The following is a 21384-nucleotide window of genomic DNA, read 5'->3' as shown; positions in this document are numbered from 1 at the left end:
ATCAAATTTTAGCTAAGGGCAAAGGAATTTTCTGGGCAGGAAAAGCTGGTTTTGTACCTGCATATGTTCTAGAAGGTGATAGCTTTGCAAGAGTAATTGAAGTCAAACAGAAATGGGAACACAAACAGTTCAAAACCCAGGGGCAAAGAAAAACAACAAAAAAGATATTCCCATATACAGAAAGTGGCAGGGTGCAATTAAATGTTTACATACAAAGCAATGTCTTCAAAGCAATACAAGTTTTCCTTATCACTTTACAAAATAATAGGATCTAGAATACTCTCACAATTAAAAAAAGAAATCCAAACAATATAAGACGAGGTGCACACATTTTATGATTAAACTTTACCATACCATAGTTAGTATAAAGGGCTTAAGGTATGTAACAGCTCAGAAATTGTGCCTCTTGAAGTGGCTATCACATTAAAACAAACTCCAAATGCCTGCATCATCTAAAAAGCTGAAACAGAGATCTCTCCGATCTCTCCCTTCCTAAGCCTCCTCCCCTGCATAGATCTATTTTTCCTCTTCACAGCACCACGTTCCACACTGTTGCACTGGTTAACACATTGTCTGAAGATAATGAGATTTCTCTGGATATACTGGCAGGAGAAAACCCTGAAGAGAGGAAAAAAAACCTCCCTTCCTTGTAGAAGAACTGATGCACGTCTAAATGAGAATCCATCAACTAACTGGAAGGTGAAATGGCATTTAAAAAGAACGTTCTATTTCCAAAATACAAGTAAAAGCCTGATCTCCCTTCACAACAGCTTTGCCACAATAAAATAAAGAGGTCCTTTTTGCACAAGAGCAGCCTTACACTGTCCTACCTGGAAGCCCCTGTTACCACACTGTTTTGTTACTCTGCCATCAGTAGCGAAGCAGATGCCTTTGCACTGCTAAAATAGTGATTGCTTTGTTTAGAAGTAGTTAGACTAAGGTATTTGGATGCAACAGCATTCTGTTCTACATACAAAACAAGAGTATTGAATTCACCATATCATCTCCCTGCACCAGCCACTTGAGAAACAATGGATCTCCCAGAGAGATCAAGGTCTGATTTGACAGTTGCTGTAGCAGGAGGGTAATGATGAAGCAGTCACTGAACGAGGCTTATTCTGTTTCTTTTTTAGTCAGTTTTGTTCTCCAGTACAGTAGTTGCTTGGTTTTCTGCTGCTTTGGACACTGACAGCAATATCCCAGGACCTCACATGAGTAACACACAAATGTCTGTATGTGTTAACAAATCATCTTCAGCGCTTTGACCCTTTAAGATATACACACAGTGCAATGAAATAAGAAAACACTAATTGATGTAGGTTTTATAAATAAGAGCCTCAGCTACACATTAAGTATGTTGTCAGCATGACCCATGCTCTCTGGGCAGAGGACACAGAATAAACTCTCTGCTCAAAACCAGTGAAAGGCTGATAGAGGCAATGGCTAGAGCTGAGACATTCCAGAACTGCAGCTAAACACAGGGATTTTCTGTCTTGCTGTGCAGGGAATGCACTAGGCCAGATTCAAACCTGAGCTTAAAATTACCAGTGTCACAATCTCACAGTGGATAAGTGTTGTCTGCTAAGCATGGACTTGGAATAAGCAGAACGTCCCAGCACTTCATACCAAAATACCATTGCCTCCCCATCACAACATGTTGGCTCGCTATGGATGGCAGAGGCAAGACTAAGAAAGAAACCAACCCCAAGTCAGAGCTGGAAATGGAAGATGCCAAGGGGCACAGGTCCTCTCACTGCTAGAAAAAAAGAGCTACAAGAATCTCCAAACACAGTGGCAATGCTTCACTCACTTCACTTGCAGGTTTCTGTCCTTAATGTTCTCATTCACCAAGCCAGATTTCAGCCTTTACCCGCTACCATCAATGCGGGAATGAAAACAGAAACTGGCCTCCCTCTCACACAAACCTCCCCCAGACAAGCACAAGTTCATTTTTCCAAGGTAACAGCTTTTAAATCACTTTCAGTTGACATGAATATGACCAGCAGGGTTATGCTTTCCACCCGCAGTCAAACTGATGGATGGGGCATCAACACTAAGACAAAGCTTGCTATCCTGCACATAGTTTCTCCCCATCTCTGGCAAATGCCAAGCTCTGGGCCACAGCTAAAGGTGGCACAGGCTCACAGAGCTCTCTGGAAGAGCAACAGCTTGGGTTTGCTGTTGGAAGGCAGGAGGACAGCAGTTCTTATCAGCATTTTCCTGGTTTTCTCCTTCCCAGGCTTCCTCCCCCCTTCCCCACTGCTCCATCTAGAGGCGGCCTTTTTCCCTTTTGGTGTCTCTTACAAGAATATGCAAAGTGATTTAGTTTGCAAAAATGCAAATACTGACAAATTTAAAAAATATAAACAGCTTCAGAAAACTGTTGAAAGTCAGTTACAAAAATGTAAAAAAAGGAACAGAATATTTAACAATAATTAAGTCAAGTAGTTCTTCCTGAATTGTCCTGAGTACTCCTCTTCCTCACAATTTTTTGTACGTAGTCACACACAACCCATTATTTACCCTTCTGAGGTATCCTACTTATATCATGCACAGAGAAAGTGCTATACAGGAAATCTACTGGCAAACAGCAAAATCTTTCCATTGGAGGTTTTCAAATAGTTATGTATAAACTGGATTTTTTTTTAAAAGTGAAGCATTGTATGTAACAGAGGAGACTGCGAGGCAAACCATGTCCACAGTGAAGGTGAAAGTTTGTCCACTTACTCCATAGGACTGAAAATTTAGCTCTAGGCTAGCATTGGAAGATCCCATAAAGAAGGGCAGCACTGGAAGTGGTAGGCACTAGGCTGGGCCCTTGCCATTTGCTTGGCACAGAGAAATAACCAAAGATGTCAAGTACCATGTCGGAAGCCCCTTGCTTATTCTAGTCCTGACTGCTGTTTTTAGGAAAACTACGACCTGTTTCTTCAGGCTGTCTCACTCATCACCCTAAACTCCAGTAGTCTGAAACAAAACATGATGCTGCCAGTCTTCCAGTGACTAAAACCTGCATCATTTCACTAGACTCAACAGCCCAGTTCTCCCTAAATTTTACCAGCTCCAAGATGACTGAATTCACTTGACAGCAGTGGGAATACAGAGCAGTGTATACGTTGGAAAACTAGAAAAACATGGGCTTGATTCTAACCTCACTTGGGATTTCAACCAGTGCAATTAAACTAGTGGAGTTGATATGAATTTACACTGCAAGATTAAATCCAGTCCTTTGTCTCTCCATAATAGAACTTCCTCCCTTTTAGATAATCTTCATTCTTGTGGCTTCTCTTTTCCCTTCTAGTCTTTCATAAAACCAACAAATTAAAAGAGGATGGAGTAAAGTCTTAGGTATTTATATGGTGCCTATCTTCTAGGCATTCAAGCACTGAGTAGAGCAAGAAAACTAATGTAACGAGGTAAGCATTAATACAGGAAAAGATGCTTACTATCACAAACATTTCCCTTTAAATCATTGTACAAAATACAAAAGTTCACATTGTACACTGGATTTTTGTTTGAAAGGTACTCAATCTGTTAGAGGTAGAAAGTGGTATGGTGCGATTCTCTTTTGCAAGTAGGCTAGAGTTCTATCTGAAGTATTTCAGAATGTGTCCTTTTTAAAAACATATGAGTATTATTAAACTTGTCACAGGGATATTTTTCATAAATATTTTTAAAACGTCATATTTATAAATAAGTATGCTAAATAAAACCAGATGGAGAAACAGTTCAACAGTCCTAGCCTCATATTGCTCGCTCTATTAGAAACAAACCAAAACAGTTCTCAAATGGTTGTGGGGCAAATTCATTTTAACATCTAAAAACAAAAAATGAAGTTTTTTGCCCTGTATCTTGTACTCTGATCATAAAAAAAAGGGACTCTGTACAACATGCTTCATTTATACACCAGTCCTATAGAAGTCTGTATTCCTTAAGTGCTGCACATCAGTGAGCAATTTCACCTTTCATCTCCGAGATCCTCTTGTTCCTTGACTCAGAAGCTTCGAACATACATTAATATTTACACTATTTACAAATGGAGTGTCCAAGCTCAGTGGTATAAAGTGTCCTGTAAGAATCGCGTAAGCTGCAGTGACCCAAGTTCAGAACCTGAACAAGTTGATAAAGTCTTGCGGTGAAAGAGAGGTGGAACATGTCTCTGGGTTGTTGGCTGTGCAAGGGTGATCAGTACCCTGGGAAAGGAGAAAACAACTCCATTTAGAGAGACTGCAGAAAGGGTGCCAGAGCATCAGCCAACATAGCACTGCCCCTCTGCCAGATATCCCGCTTGCAAATAGATAGAGTGGAGCCCAGAATAATATTTCTACTCTCATTAAAGCAGACAGCTCAGAACTGGGCTTCAGATTTTAAGGGCTACTGGCGAGTCAAGGGAAATAAAACCAGCAGAGTGCCAATTCACTCCTTTCCCCTCTTCTCTGAGGGAAGAGAGACTGGAGCCTACCATCGGCTACAGGAGTTTAACTCCGGAGGCATGTTTTGGGTATCAGCACAGTGGCCAGCAGATTTTTGTCCTGGGCTGCTCTATAGCCATCAGCTCCCACTTCAGCTAATCCTGCTGCCAAGACCTTCACCTCCATGTGATAGAGGTGCCATGAGTTGCTGGCATTGGCATGATGCTCTACTCCAGGCAGCCCTACAGTATGCCCATCTCCCCCCCGGCTCCAGCCCTGATGGCCACTACTCTTGTTCAACATAGAGAAGATGGGATCTCAGAAGCAAAAAGGGTCTTAATAGTTGAGAGAGAATTAAGATGTAGGAAAACACTAGGTTAGGCAGGCAAGGGAACTGCAGCATCCTAAACCAGCTGCAATCAGATGAAGCACTGGGTGCTCTGTGGCTCCTGCCCTAATTGAGTTTGTCCCACCAGCACCTCGTACCTTCCAGGAGAGGATGTGGCAGTGCCTGCACAGCTGCAGTGTGTCACCATACTGCTCCTTCCGGGGGTAACACCTTATGAGCTTGAAGTACATCTTCTTCCAATCCAGATGTCCCTTGTCAGATAAGATTAGCCGTTTGCGAATCTTAAAGAAAAAATTACCAAAATTGTATCAGGTCAAACAATGTTGTGGTTTGTTTTTTTTTTCCCCCCTCTCTTCAACTCATGTTATTCTCCTCTCCTTTGTAGAAGTGTCACCCTTGCTGGTCCCATAACAGTTTCCTTGTAACACCAAAACTCCTGCTCTGAATGCCTAGCTATAACCAGCTTCCTGATGGCAACAGCCACACCCAATACCATTATCAAGGTCTATCCCCATTTCATTAATATTACTGTATGAAAGCCTGAAACCCTGGGAGCTCTTTTATACTACTTTAGCCACTGTTTCTGGCTCCCACAACAGCAAGTATAATTGCATTTAATTTCAGAAGTTAAAGTATTTTGCTTTTTCACTGACTTTAAGAGTCAGTTATTTGTCACATCAGCTTTGGAGACACCCGTCTTTCCTTTATGGCTCATTTAGTTGCAGAGACTGGATTTGAATGTACTTGTTAATAGCAATGACATCCCCAGAGACACTTCCAAAGTCAGATGTAGAATGAGCAAATAATACTAAGTCAGCAGAGAAAGAAGTACAGAAGTCTGCTACAAACACCCCAGACATTGAGCCATAAACAGAGAGGGGTTTTTGTTTGCTCTTTTTAAGTTAAGACCCCAGACTATTACCAGGCTGCAAAAGGCCAAAGAAGTTTACACAGGTGCAACGTGGGTAAAAGCAGGGCTGTTTTCCACATACTGTCCTGTCACTCACAAAACCACTCAGAGGGGATTTCTTGCTCTAAAGGGCAAGAAAATGCAACTCTTTGCTCAGGGACCACATCCACAGAAGTTTTCTGCAAGGGTGTCAGTTCCTGGGACATCAGGGTGACTGCTGGAGCTTGTCTGCACATTTTCCCCGCACACACGGGGTGAGGAGCAACTGCATGATTTGCAGCTGTTACCACCTGGATTAGGGTTGAAGTTCACCTTATGACTAATTCCTCAGGCTCCTATTTCAGGAATCATTACTGTGGCATGCAAAACCCCCTACATAAATCATCTTCACAGCCATGCTCATGCCAGCCTGTATTATCAGCTTGCGGCACAGCCCTTAGATCCAAGAGATAATCAAGCAAGAGCATCTACCCATGTGTGTTCACTTGCTAGTGGGTAACAACAAGCAACTGATGGCAGTTTGCATCCCTCCTTGTACCTGTCTGTCTGTAAAGTGGTACTGGCAGAGCTTCTTCCACAGCAGCCGGTCTTCACTGAGCACTTGCAGGTTGGGAGCCACCTGACCAAGGCTAACCAGGTCCCTCCCATCACTCAGTCGCTGCATGATGTTCAATTGTAAACACAATGGCAGGTCTGTCAAAGTGGTTCCTTTAAAGGCAGGCTGGAAAAGAGACAAAAATTGAGCTCACAGGAAGCTGAAAACCCAAGCAATTCAAGCTTGCAGTAGTTACTGCTTTTTTAAGCATTGCTCTTCACAGAGTGAATAAGCAGCAGGTCCCTCTTCTGAGTAAGGAGACATTTTACATTAAGACATTTGACCTTCTGCCCCAGAACAGTCTGAGACGCCTCAAGGAAGGGGATGTGCATTTGTATTACAGTAACTAGAAGCAGAGTTACAGTCCAGGCTTCCTTCTCCCCTATTTCACATCCATACTCATGAGACTCTGCTCCCAAAAGCACCACCACCATGGGCTGCACCATGGCTGGTAACCATCCAGGTGTCTCCACCATGAGGGACACTGACATTACTTCTCAAGTTCAGCCTCCTGTAACACACACACATTGTTGGGAATCTCATCTTCTTCTGACACGTGTTTTAGCTTATGTTGTCACAGGATCCTACTGTAACCACAGCAGTGGAAATGAGTACCTGCAGCAGGGTTTTCCCTGCATGGCTTAATGGGTCACTGCTGGCAAGGCTGACTTGTCCCCTGTGAACACTTGCAGAATCTGCCCCTTTCTCATCAGCTGCAGCCATAGTTTTCCAGGCTGGCCAGCCGCACCAAAGCACATACTAGCTTAAAGAGCTTCACCCCCCATCCATCTTTGCCTGGTCTACACAGGGTCCAGGACTGTTTTGCAAATCCGCATGGCAGCAGAGCTCCAGGTCAAATTGACCATGATGGATCAGCGGGTCCTGCATTCAGGGAAGTCCACGGCACCCATGGGAGCAAGGCACCAGCAAAGACCATGACCCAGGCTCCAGCTGCTCCTAAACCAGCCCCAGCCTTATTAAGGCAAACAGCAGTTTGGGCCCCAACAAAGAAACAATGTTCGACAGATGTGCCAAGTTTATCATTTACCCTGCACAGAGATGCTGCTATTTTAAGTCGCAGAGTCACAGCACCCATCTCGCAATTGGCAGAGCCATTAACTGTTTCAAACAAGAAACACGTGGTCTGCCATCAGCAGGGGAACACTGCATGAGGCTGCTTCTAATCATACAGCCTCATCTCCACCCATCCCATTGCATGTGAAACACCAGTGGCACGAGTTTATCCATATGCAAACACCTCCCACCTTCCCCTCAGTACCCCAGGGACCAGCTTGCCCAGACCATGCAGCACTGCCTGGTACTGGCAAGGACCACAGCTTTTCAACCAAGGCATCATTTTTGGCCATCTCCACCAGCAAGACAGGCCTGAAACAACCCTTCCAGGAAAAGTGAAGTGTCTCTGCCATCTCCAGAGGACATTTCTTCCCATGTCAGCTTTCATGCTGCATGCTGAGAGTTAAGCTGTAAGTGCACTGCCCGGTTACATGCAGATGCTTCCTCAGTACAATCCACAAGCCCAGACTAAGTGTCCCTGACCATTAGTGCAAACTGAGGTAATATTTTGAGGTAGGAAGAACGCACTGGCACCTTGGCTCACCTTCTGTTGATCTCCCTTGCCAGTCTGTCTTTTGCACTCTTTCTACATATAAGCTTTGCTAGGGCACAACAAGCAGGACTAAGCTCAGAGGCCCCAAAGTCTTATTTCTGAAGAAACCAGCATCACTCAAGCAAATCCTTCCAGGTTCTCTGAGTCAGGGCCAAAGACTTATCAGCTACTTCTTTTCCCTCAGTATTCCTTTCCAGGACTTTTCAAACATTACTTTTTTTGGAGAAAGAACACATTAGATCAGAGCAGATCAGTATGCTGTCATTTTCTGGACGGAGTTTTTTTTTTTAAAGCAGCTCTAGCATACACAATATTTTGTAAGTTTTTTTTAAAGGTTTAGGTCTTGGCTGTTGCAAGACATGCCCTGCCCTCCAGAAACATCAGAAGCACTTACACTGTAAGTAACTGGCTGTGTAGAGCTGAGCTTGTTCTTCCTTCCTCTAAACTCAGCTGGTTTTGTTCTAGCTTGACCTGAAGTCATCTTCAGTGGCATGAATTTTTGTTTTGCAAGCTTGACATCTATTATTTATTTTAGAAAAGTGTCTCTAAACTTATGTGTAAGGAAGTATGCATAAAAGGCAGTTCTGCTTACAAGCTGTACTTCGATGAGCTTTTATGTGGATAGGCAGAGTTCTTCAAAATGCTTGTGTGTTTTACAAGTACCTAAAGGAGAGGGAGAATCCCCACATTGTATTACTGAGTTGAGCAGCAGGAGCTAGATCCTGACCTGTGGTGCACTCAGGGCAGCAGAGCCTGGGGGGAGCTGACCCCAGCATGCCCAGGCACAGGGCAGCTCCCCTGTTCACAGACATGCTGTGCCCCAGGGGCCACCCTACTGCTGGCCCAGTGCTTCCCCTGCATAGCAAAGGCAGCTGCAGCCCATCCCAAGAGCTGGACACCAGGAGGGATGGCAGAGGTGGGGCAGAGACCACCATCAGATAAGGCACTGCTGCTTTTGCAGCTCTTCAAACTCCCTGGGACCTCCCAGAGTTTGTCTTCTGCTGCCTGCATTACCCTAACTGAAGGGCTGGAAATAGTTTCTTGGTGTTCCCAGAGAACACAGCCACGTAAAATGATGGAAGCATGCACTTTGCTTAATTCTTTGCAAATGCCCCTCTGGTTGACCCACCAAAGAAAAAAGTGCTTTTTATATTCCCTTAGGCCATGCCTTGGTCTGCGCAAGTGAGAATTTCACAGTCCAGTTCACTGCAGAAAAGTCTTACAAGGGGTACACCAACACAGAGCTCAACACTGGGGAAAAGCTTTAAAATTTATGTGGAGTAAACATCCCTTTGAGGTGGAAAAAAACCATCTAGACATGGTTCTGGGCAACTGGTTGTAGGTGTCACTGCTTGAGGAGGGGGGTTAGACCAGATGACCTCCAGAGGTCCCTTTCAACCTCAACCCTTCTGTGATTCTGTGAAGTGGAGCAAGTTCAGATTTGATTCCCATGCAAAGACAGGTTAGGAATTTATCAACTAATACATCTTTCCCATCCCCACAGACACTGTTGAAAAACCAGATGTTGTGAAAGCAGAACTTGTCTGGTTGGAACAGGGAGCTCCAGACTACTGGAAGAATCATTGATATTTTCAGCCAGGAAGCATGAAGTTATGCAGCTATTTGGAAATTTGCATTTAATTCACAGATTAAACAAATCTGAAAACCTCAACTATCTGATAAACAAGTTTTGAAGGCAATTTCTCAACTTGAGAAAGACCCGAGTTGATTTGTCACACGGAGGCCTAGTCTCTAAAGACTCAAGAGGGGAAGATGGTTTCCGGCCAAGCTCTGTTTGCACAGTACTTCATGGCCATTAAGGAGTCAAGCCACAGCCTGCAACCAGTAACAGTGGGCATGATCCAGGGTTGTGTACATTGAGTTTGAATTAAGGGACACAAGTAATGCTAGGAATGCATCCAGTTATTCTGGCAACTCCAGGTCCTTCCCCAGCACTCCCTGCTTGCACTGGGAGTACAGTGGGATGCAGTCACCCAAGTGAGAGCTGCTACATGAGAAGGTTTCATGAAGGAGCCACATTATTTTCAGCCTTCAGGATTTGTGCTTACCCTGGTGATCTGAATGTTGTTCAGTTGCTGCTGCCAGTGGAGAATACTCTCCATCCTGTGCACCCACATGTTGATGTTTCCAACCAGGACAGACTTGCCAACCCGTTGAACCAAAGTGCAGAGGGATGTGTAGAGGGTCTGCAGCAATTCCCGTATTAACCTGATGTTCTGCTGATCTTCAAGGACTTTGGATAAACAGAAAAGGTTAAAAATGAGAACTGCCTAAATCCTCTTCTGAACGTATGTTTCTCAGGCAAGTCACATTACCTGCTATAACCTCACAGGCCAAGAGAGCCAGCCTGCACTTTTCTTTTTAAAGGAAAGCACTTAAACATTAGCCAGGCACATCAGATTAGACAGCAGATGGAAAGAGATCTTCCTAGGATAAGCAGATGAGGTATCTGCCCTTTCTGCAGCACTTCCCATTTCCAGCCACTGGCAACCAGCCAGCTTTCCCCTCTGGTATGCGCAAGAGGTTATCTATGTGCACCTCTTTCCCATCTAACCCAGCTGATGTGCAGGGAGACAGCTCAGGATCTCCTTTCTCATTATGCATACACACACAAACAGGGCACTCAATTCCTAGGCTTCAGCCAGAGCTAAAGCATCAGGGAGGGCAGTGGCACATCAGCTGCAACTTAGCACCCCCAGCAGCCCCAAGAGGTGATGCCAGCCCTCAAGCTTTCCTTTCCCCCAGCGCAGTGGGAGCACCTGATGATACAGCAAACTGGCAGCAAGGCGGCAGCAGACACTGCAGCTGTGCCAGGCTGGGGGCAGGAGCAGCAACAGTGCAGAAATAGGACTCTGTAGGATGCAGGAGTGGTAGCATAGGAAGTGGGAGAAGCAGGAATTGCCTCCCAGATACCTACCAACATACAGACATTTCTTCCCACTCCCTCCCCCATAGTCCTTCACTGAGGGAAAGGAAAGCAGAACTGCACTACAGAAATAAGCCATGGTGTCCTTCTTCACCTGTCTCACATTGCCTGTTCTCAAGGATGTGGTTCACACTGAGTACACCAGATTAAATCAGACTCCTCCTCCTCCCCATTTCCATTTCTTACCTTTCTGCACCACTTTTTCCAAAATGTTCATGTAGTTTTTCTGGGCAATGCCACTCAGTGACGTCAGCTGAGACTTTGCTATCAGCTCCAACAGCTGTGGATAAAAATAGAAGTTGCAAGCCTTAGAGTACAGAGATACCTTTCTAATCTTGACTCCTGGTCACATGACACAGCAAAACAGTCCCGAGACTTGTTTGCTGCTTGAAAATAAAAGCAAGACAGGACAACAGAGCAAATTAATGCAAAGGGAGAGGAGAATAGAGGCTAAGTAATTAAACCCTCATCAAAAGGGGTTGCAGGTAAAAAGGCCTCCCAATGATCTTCAGGGGGAAAAAAAACCAAACCAACTTGATTTAATGGTTCAGAGATGCAGAGAAACCACAGAGCAGTGCTCAGCCAGCCAGCCTCTATTCACACCAAGGGAACAACGAACAGCTGACGTCACTGTCCTTCACTGGGGCATAAACAAGCCATGTCATATGGGAACACAAGCAACTGCCTGTTTGGATGGGGGTATTATTGATGGGCATTAATGAGAATCAGACTCCACAATTTACGTCAAACCCCTGGGTTGCATGGGTTTTGTCAGAATGCTGTCACCACGACAAAAAGGTTAAGCACTATATTAAAAGCAAACCCTCACCCCCAAAAACCCCTTATTCCCCCAAGGTTTCCTCCCCTCATACAGCTCATACAGCTGCAACACCAAACCACCTTTCCCCATTTGTCCTGTTTACTTGTTAACCTCCCCTAATGGAAATCTTACTTTTACTTTCAATTAGGATTTGCTTCCCATCACTGATCTCCTGACTTGCGTACAAGCTGAATGCTGTGTCTGCTGAGTTGCTAAGGGAAGCATTTCCCACAGGGAAGATGCCCTCTCCTCCCTGGCTCTCCACCACCATGAGAACAGCTGTGGAAGTTTCCTGTGGATCATGCTCTGCAGAACATGTGGCCCAGGATCTTCCAAGCTTTCCTCCCTTCCCCCAGCATTACATAAAAACACAGACTGTCCACGTGTCAGGGCATTTGTTTTGGATGTACATAGCCTTCTGTTTTAATTTAGAAAGGAAAGGAAAAACCTTTTATGCTACAAATCAATCAACACATTACCGCATGACTAGCTTATTAATCCTTTATCATCTGCGGCTACGGTATCCCGCTGCTGGCACTGCAGAGAGCCCAGAGAAAGTGCAACTACTTGTGTCAAGTAACTAAGATGGCTTTTGACAAGACTTGATAAGTCATAAGCTGAACTATTTGTTTCGCTATAATGACAGGAATGTATCCAAAAAGTCACCGGCAGCTTGCCATAAAGCAGAGAGCTCAGGGGTGGGTATTACTGCAGCCGTTTGCCTGCTCTGCTGGTCTCAGCCACTGCTGTGTGACTGCCAGTTAGCAGTGAAGTCGCCTAGAGTGACCGATCTCTTCTTCCATTTAATTTCCAGGCCAAGACCATCATCAGGTGGCTTTAAGTTTACATTCTATTAATATCTTGCACCTCGCATGACCGAAAGAAAACAAGATGAAGGGCAGGCTGCCTGGTTTCTTGGCTCATTTGGGGGAAAGAAGAGATGCAGGACAGTTGCACAGCATTTGGTGCACAGGCATCAGTGGATCTTCTTGCTAGATCAGCTGAGAACACAAGGACTAGATACTCTTTAAACAGGGCAGTCTGCAAGGTGTTTGGAAAGTTTTAAAAAAGGTCTTTTTGTAATGTAATGAAATACTGAGCAAAAAGAAAAAGAAATCAGTGTCCTGAAGTAGTGTGTAATACTCTGCTTACACTAAACTGTTTAGCCTCCAGACCTTTGATTATAGCAATCAACTTGCCAGACTCCATCTGTACATTAGCCACACATGCACCCAGATCAGCTCTCCTGTGCATAAACAACTGCTGTCTCCAGATTGCACCGTTCTGGAACTGGCACAGAGACAATTTCCTCCAGGCTGGGTGTTAGCAGTGTTGTGCCCATCACTGAAAACACCAAAATGCACCCCGTGATAAGCATCACATAATGCAATACCATAAGAACTAGATGCCAGGGCCATTCTTTAAGAGGAATATGGATAAAAATTTCAGTTCCTTAAAAAATGCTAAATTGGTACAAAATTAATTTAGCCAAAGAAAGAGATTCAAATTTGCCTTGTCTGTGTTTATCAAGGTTCAATTTATATTCAGTGAACCAGCTCAGATACTATGTGTCACCTCTCTTCCCCTGCAGCAATAAACACAGGATGAAATTCCATATGAAAACTATGTTGTGAATACTTCTAGGACTGCTCTGCTCCCCAGGGACCACTGGCTGAAGCAGCTGGCTAGCCCTCCAAATCAAAAGACATTTTCTTATTCTTCTGTGCTCATATAATACACAAAAAGCAGGTAAGCAATACAGTCCATCCACATTCCACATGCTCCAGTGCATTGAGCATCTTTTAGTGTTGGCATAGACACAGCAGATCAGGGTCTCAATTAACAGACTGCCAAATTGGGGTCTACAGCATTATAAAAAAATTAAGAATGTTGCCACTTGCATAATACAGACTAAAAGCAGACTGATGAATTCAGATTAATGCTGAGTAGGGTAAAAAGGCTGGAGAGCTGCAAGCCTGTGTGATGATGTGGTTGCATTAAGTCCAGCCCACGCTCAACTGAAAGGGACAGATGGTAGGAGAGAGTACACAGGGAAAGGTTAAGAGCAATTCTAAGAGGCCTGCTTTTCAAAAACATTAAGTGATTGCACTCCAGACAATTTTAACTGGAGCTGGGAAGTCTGCATCACCTCTGGAAAAGAGGGTATAAGATCCCAGTTCACTCAACTTCCAAGAAGTTGAAAAAGGTGACATAGAAAATCCTTACTGCTGCCTCACCCTATTTTTTTTTCTCTCAGGGGTTTGCAAGAGCCACAGAGAAAAGGCAAGAGATGCAGTGGGCTATTCCAGAGCCTCTGCAAAGCTGGCAGGAGGCAGAATCTTCCATACCAGGACAATAACCCACTCACTTCCCCATGAGTGTGATGTGGCTCCTGCTCAAACCTCAGCAGTAGTTGGCCTAAAGCAGAGGGTGCAATGAGCCACTTAGCTCTGGGAGCAGAGTGGGTCTGCCTTGCATAAGCACAAGGGGAAAAAAAAAAGACAAAACAGTGCCATGTGGCAGGGAACAAGGGGCCATGAAAACATGCTGCCTTCCCCCCGTGACTGCTGTGTGCAGCACTGCTCAGACCTGTCACAGCCAGATAGCACTTCTGCCACTGTCTCTGTTCAACACTGGGCTGTGCAGGCAATCCATTCCCCAAATAACCCACAGCTAGGGGCTCACAGTACCCAGAGACAAAAGTCCTCAGCAGGCCTGCTGCACCAAGCAGGAGGGTGTAACCATGCTTCAAAAAGGGAAATGCTTTGTAATGATTAAAGTCACAAGTCTCAAACTACTGAAGTGTAAATCCCCCTTTGAATACCACAAACCAGCTATAGGGAAGCTGGACTGCACCCTGTGGGGATTCATAAGCTTCTCCTGGTTGGGGATGTGGCTCCTCACATCTATACTGCTTGGAGAAACATACTGCAATGAAAAATTCCTCCTCCAGCCCCTCCTTGCTCTCACAGCCCTTCACTTTCTGTGGCTGAAATGTCACGTTGGCTTTCAGCTAGGAGGCAGAGCAAGAGCAAGGCGAGTTATAATGATTTACAGCCCAGGTGCTGACAGATCTCCATGAGACAGCATCAAGCAGATATTCTTTCAGCACAGCATAAATCCAGGACTCCCACTGCTAACTGCTATAAAAACTTAAGAAATAAATTTAAGAGACTACTTTAGCAAGCTGTACACTATCTAGATCATATTATTCCCCAAGAGCTGTGCCCATGCAGCTTAACCTGACCTAACCTTTTATGATCAGAAACAGCACCTTCCCTTGAGACATTACTACACAACCATCATATGACAAATCTTTCTGAAGGAAGCAGCCTGCAAAACTTCAGTGTCATCTGAACAGAGTGTTCCCAAAGGAGAACTGACAACTTCTGGGCTGCAGGCACTTTTGTCTCTGCTCATATTACTTATGCTTACAGAATCCTTCCAGTCTTTTCATTAAATCTGTAAGACTGCTTCAAGACCAAGAGCAGTTTGGGTCCTCTGGGTCAATCATACACTTCCTGACTAGCTCTAGAAGGGAACACTGTCCTGTAACATGTAGGCAGATACTATAGTTTAAAAGATCAGCACGGACCAAGACATGGCACCAATACCTGTACTTAGCACTTCCAGCACTGTATCAGCAGACTGTCAGACAAGATTGATGTTGGATGAAAATTTATTTTGCTTCAGTTACATGAACTCACTGACTACAGCTGATGGTATTTTCCCATGAAAAATATCTACCAAGCTTCCTGCAGCTCACATCTCCACCTCACTTGGAGGTGCCCATTTTTTCAGTGCACTATTGGGAACTCCAAGAACTTACTTTGGCTATATTTTAAGCAGCAGACACTAATGTATGACAAACAATCAGCACTGAAAACACTGTAGTGCCTAAGTTCAAATAAATTCAGAAAGGAATGCTTTGAGACAGGCAAGCTGATGTTCAGCCTGAAAGCCCATTTTGCTATCAGCAGTGATGTAGCTTATTTCTCTACAGGGCAAGTTTAGGTGTACCCAGCAGAATCCCAACCCTGCAGCTGTTTTTCTTTCCCTGCAGACACATCCTCATTCTCCCTCAGCCTCCAACTCTAACTTCTCTCCTTGGAAAGCATTTGCTGGATGAACTATGTAGTGACATTAATCAGATACCCCAAGCAAAGGGTGAAACTAGAGAGAACAAGGAGAGGGAGGGAAGGGAAAAATGTTTTGCCTGCCAATGTTCAAGGCATTTTCCATGTGACAGATTGCTCATCTGTGTGCTCTAGGAGGCCTGCAATTTGCAAAGGACCATAAACAAGATCTACATCTAGGCAGAGCTTTTCATGAGTAAATCTGGCACATAAGGCATTTTATGAGCTACTATCCACCGGAGACTTGGCTGATACAAGCCTTTCATTTTAAGAAGTCAGTTTTATATTTGATCCATGGTACCAGGTTTAATATCTTCTTTAATCTGCCAAACCACAAGTCAGTCTCAATTAGAAAGCTTCATACTTCTCAGTAGTGCTGTATCCTTAAAACTACTAGGGGGAAAGCTACTCTTAAAAGCTCAGGAGAGGTAATTTGTTGAAAGGACACATGCCAGCTTCCATACAGAACACTGCTATTTTGGATACACAGATTTGGGGTGCTTTTATGAAGTCCCCATGGGAAAAAGGAAGAAGAAGGCCAGCCTGAGTCTCCCCACCAGACCACCCTGATTTCACTGAAATTTGAGTTTGCTCTTCAAAAGATTTCATGGGACTTCTGCTCAATCATTGCAATCCCATGTGAGACACCCATCACATTGGTCTGAGCAGCAGAAGCCCATCAGGTGGCACAGTGTGACCTAGGCCACGCTCAGCAGCACTCTTTGGAGTTCTTCATTGTTGTAGGACAAAGTCTGCCAAAGGGATCTCTGCAGCACCAAACAGAAGTTTCATTTTATTTTCCTCCTTTATATTTGACTAAAGGGTTATAGCCTTGGCATGAACTGTTCCTTCCACAATAACACCCCTGAAGAGGACACGGCTGTGTGTATATATATCCAGTACCACAAAACACTGAGTACCTCAGCACTAGCGATCACCTTCTCTCTACACAAGCAGGAACAGAGCTAGGACAGCCTGAGCTTCCATATATCCTGTTTCACCTTCCCCAGCATCCCCACTCCCTGCCACCATGCCTGCAGTGGGACATCCAAGTGATTGCCAGTGTCCCTCCTGCACAGCAGACAGGTAATCACCTCAATGCCTGTACCCTTTCCAGGGTGACAGAGGTTTTCACAGGCTCATTGTCACTGAGACAACAGCTGAACAAACAGAGGTGAACTTGCTCAGATCATTTCTTCCTTAGACACTTCTCATGACATTTGACTCAGCAAAAGGAAAGCAATACCAATGCTGCTTGCTGCAGAACCTAAAACCTGAACAGCTGGTGCCTCACCAGTGATCAACTGCTGATGAGATGTGAAAAGGAGCTGTTTATAAACAGCCTCAAGTTAATAACAATTTTTTTTTAAGCTTATTCAATTCCAAACCTTGATAAGCATTCTGAAATTCGAGATCAATTTGCAGATCACATGCACAACATACAGCCTTCAGGACAGCAGCTCCCCAGACCACTACCACCCCCCTTGGCCACCCAGAGCCAAAAGAGAAGCCAGAGAATGGGGAACCTGAGGCTGATGACTCCTTCCTACCAACTAATGGTGTCAGGACTAACCAAATGCTTCACCCACTGAAACTGCTGCCAGTCACACAGGACTAAGAGCAACCATGATCCTTAAGAGAGAAGATAAGATCATTACCTCCAAGAGGTTCAGCCCATCCTTTCATTCCCAAAACACTCAGCTCCCCACAGTCTCTCCTGTATCACTTCCAAGGAGACAAAGCTCCACAGCCCTCATGGAAATAGAACCTTCTGTATAAAGAGGTCCCCACTGCTCTTTGGCCTCTGCAGAAAGCTGTGGGGCTACAGGAATCACATTTAGAAGCTGAAAACTCAGGAATTAGAAGCTAAGCTTTCTGGGTTTCAGAAGTGAATTTCACAACTGAAAAGTAGTAGCAATGCTAGCCTAAGGACAGCCCACCTTCTACATTACCACCACCTCCCTCACTCTCCATTTTAACAGATAGAAGAGGAGGTTTTGGGCACCTATCCACACAACTTCCATCAATTACTTCATGCAGCAAAGCCCAACACCCCCACTTGCATGCTTGGACCTCTCTTCTTTGCCAGTGCTTCCCATCACCCAACTGGTGCTCAGTTCAGAGCCTCCACCACCATCACAGCAAAATAAACCCTGGCCTTTCACTCACCCTCACGACGTAGTTGAATCGCCTGGAGTCCAGAATAGCACTGGAGAAGTCAAGTCGGTTGAAAGCTTCTCCCAAGGTGCAGTAACCATGGCGCTGAAAAGAAAAAACAGTCTGGGTCATGTTTTGGCAGATGTGAGTCCAGACAGCACCAGAAAGACATGACCCAGGGCAACTCAATTTAGCAAGCTAATGGGTACAGACCATGGGACCAGCTCACGGACAGAGGCAGCAGGCCTGTCTCCCGCAGAGCCGCACTTATTGACGTCAAGAGTGGGCATGGGCCAATGTAGATTATGGTAGCTTCCCAGGAGTGACCCAAGCTTTGCTCATGACCCATGAATTTACAGGTGAGAATGAGCCACACATTCCCAGGGTTCAATATACAGTGCGAGTTCAGAGCAGTCTCATACAGCCACTTCTCTCCATGAACACAAGCGAGCTCTTGTGATGAATTCCAACAATTTTCCATGTTAGGACTGTACTGGGTGAAAGCCAAGAACAGTATTATGGCTTGGTCTGCAAATGGCTGGGTGGTTTTTTTTAACTGAGGGAAGCAAACAAGTCATATTTTAAACACATGTACAGACTCTTGTACAGCAAGCCTTGGCTCCCTGATTGGGGCTTAAAATCATTACTGAAATTCCAACCACAAGCCAGATCTTCCACTTATCTATTAAGAGCTTCTGCTGATTTATATCAGCACAGGATCTTCCACCACTTGGAAAAAAAACTAGTAGAAACAGGAACAAAGAACCTATGGAGGCACTCACCTCTTTTGTGCTCCCCTTGTGAACATAGATCCATTTCTCCTGGTGGAAATCTGTTTGGACAAAGACATTTTGCTCAGGTAATCTTCATCTCACAGAGGACTGGATCTCTGTTCTGCCTGAAACATTCACTGCCCCTTTAGTGCAAATGAAGTTATTTTGTGTTTATAGCACTGCACTTGAAACCAACACTAGAAACTTACTGAGCTGCTCTGTTTCCATCCTGCTTCATTTGAGACTGCCTCCCCAAGCCTTAGAAAGGGCTTCTGTTTCAGTGACACTGCTCAAGATTGTAAATGTTTAATCTGCCAGCCACAGATATACCATAGCACCTCCCCTTCCTTGATACCAGACAGTAAGTATGGCTGACAGCCAGGTTTTGTTGTTATTGATTTTATTAACTATTCACTACCTTGGTTACAGGGTTGGGATTGAATGTCAAATTTGAAGTTGAACAAAAACATCATGAGACACCAAGCATGTGGGAGAGCTTTTAGCAGTGAGGTCAGGCTCAGAGGAGCATGCTTGTGCTTGCAGCTAACTTGCTAAAAAAGAAAAAACTACTTGGGACCATAGTTTACTGATTTCTAATTACCCCTCCCTTCCCTCAGAAATGGGAGTTGTCCCATCCACTCCCCAAAATAACTTCCCTGTACCCACCACATGCTGCTAACCTGGTTTGCAGAAGAGCTCTTACTGTAAGCAGTTACGCTGCTCAATCCTTCTCCCACCCCATTCTCATATGGGCTCTTGACCCTACTTCCACCACACATTGGCAATTCAACAGCTAACAGAAGAAAAAAATTCTTCTCCCTGTCCTGCTAGACTCCTTTCCTTAAAGGAAATATTGTGCTCCTGGAGTCTTTTTCCAGCCAAGGATGCAGCTATGTACTCCTGCCTGGTATTACAAGCCCAAGGACAAACCCAGTCTCAGTTACAGGCACGCAGACCCCGCATCAGGCCCTTTTAAATAGTAGGTCACAGCAGAATCCAGCCAAAAACTGTCATGGTGACATTTGTTTGTTCAGAGAAGTGAATGCACTGAGGGGCCAACTTTTGGCATCAGTTTCCAAAATCCTGGGGGATGCACAATGAGCTAATAGTAGTGTGGGAATTGTAACTCATTTCCTCTGTGTATGTTTACATTTGTAGCCTTCACATCCAACTCCAGTACCTATCTCGCAATCAGACCAACACAGACCTTGCTGTCCCTGCAGGCTCCCTGGAGTCCTCCCACAGTGTGCCATCTGGGACCCCAGCTGCTTGCTGTGCATAAAGATTTCAAACCTTCCATTGTTTTGAGCGGGCTAAAATCTTTTCATTTTTCGTTGCACTCCATGTGCAGGGATAGGATCCAAGCTCACATTCAGGCTTGTAGCCTCCAGTAACATAGATTAGTGCTCAACATGCATATGGAAGGAGGAATAAATTTAGACTGTTGTGCTCAAGGAAGTCTACAAGGGGAAAAAACTGGAACTGGTTCATTTGAATGTACCATAGGAAAAAATTACCCTCCTTCTGACAAACAAATGACAAAAGTTTGAACACAACAAGCACAAGCCCTCAGAGCAGGGATTACTAACGGGTATAAATCTTGCCATTAAACTGTATCCAAGTTATCTACTTAAGTCAAACATGGGCACAAAGCCCTTCAACACACTCTGGAAGACTCCTCATGCACTATGCAAAAAACAGATATGAAGCATTCTCCTGCAGCAACTTTTATTTACACAAAAGTCCAAATAGACATCTTACATTGAGTCTTGGCTTTTTTTTTCCTTTTTTCTCTTCTTGGCAGCAACATCATAGTTCAGGCTGTTGAAGAGATTCTCTTTGTTGTGACCATCCTTTTTACAAAAGCTGTGAATGACACAAAGCAAAGATTGTTTATTTCTGCACTCTGAACACTGTTTCCTGCAAGGAGAGAAAATACACAGGTTTTCACTGTGAGCTGCCTCCTTGCAGGCTACTCTTGAGAAGTCTGCATACTGGTTTTGCATGCAGTAATGGGATTTTTGAACAAGTCCCTGGTGCTTCATTTCTGTGCTAGCTAAGATACCTGTAACAGACAGGAGCAGGTAACAGATTGCACAGTTAGTGCTGGGACACTACTAGGCAGTATTCCTTTCTTCCCTTTAACCTGTTTCTATCCTTAAGTAAGACCATATCCTCCTCCTGTAGGCAGTAGATTCCTCTGAGCCAGTCAGACTTCTACAGAAGGACATATTTAGACATCTGAGAATATCTATGCATGCAAAATATTTATTAACAAAAGAGTCCCTACAAAACATTCTTTCAAGCTTACAGGAAAAGCTCAGCTGAAGTTCATACTTGGCTGGTGGTTTTCCAAACCCCACATAGTAGTGACCATGCAAATTAACAGCTAGAATCTCTGGTCCAAGACTGCCCATCTTCTGCTTTTCCTGGAGCTCTGCTGTAGCTATATTATTAGTGAAGGGAGCTATAACCCCTTATTTTCTTCGAGGGCAATGAAAAACTACCTATAAAGAGGCTGTGCACCAACTTCTCCACATTCTGCAGATCTGCAAATCAGCCGATCCAAGCAGTAACGCGCAACTGAGAACCCCTGGGGCAGCCGCGGTGCTATGGCGCAGATCCCTGGGGAAGGCAGCACCCACCAGGAGCTCCCGG

At 44.6% G+C, this 21384-nt stretch overlaps 1 protein-coding gene across 1 annotated transcript; it reads right to left on the bottom strand.

Moving 5' to 3' along the window:
- Positions 1-3564: 3564 nt before the first annotated feature.
- FBXO32 (F-box protein 32) lies at positions 3565-20646 on the bottom strand (the record flags this gene model as incomplete). The annotated part of the gene is given in 9 exon segments (XM_010085590.1): positions 3565-4193; positions 4899-5042; positions 6210-6392; positions 9963-10147; positions 11027-11120; positions 17966-18058; positions 18736-18785; positions 20488-20507; positions 20509-20646. Coding segments are annotated over 9 exon segments (997 nt in total), but the record flags the coding sequence as incomplete, so codon positions are not given.
- Between the last annotated feature and the right edge of the window lie 738 nt (positions 20647-21384).

This window comes from Pterocles gutturalis, unplaced genomic scaffold (assembly GCF_000699245.1).
Source record: "Pterocles gutturalis isolate BGI_N339 unplaced genomic scaffold, ASM69924v1 scaffold13605, whole genome shotgun sequence".
Taxonomy (NCBI): Eukaryota; Metazoa; Chordata; class Aves; order Pterocliformes; family Pteroclidae; genus Pterocles; species Pterocles gutturalis.
This window is presented reverse-complemented; position numbering and strand designations above follow the sequence as displayed.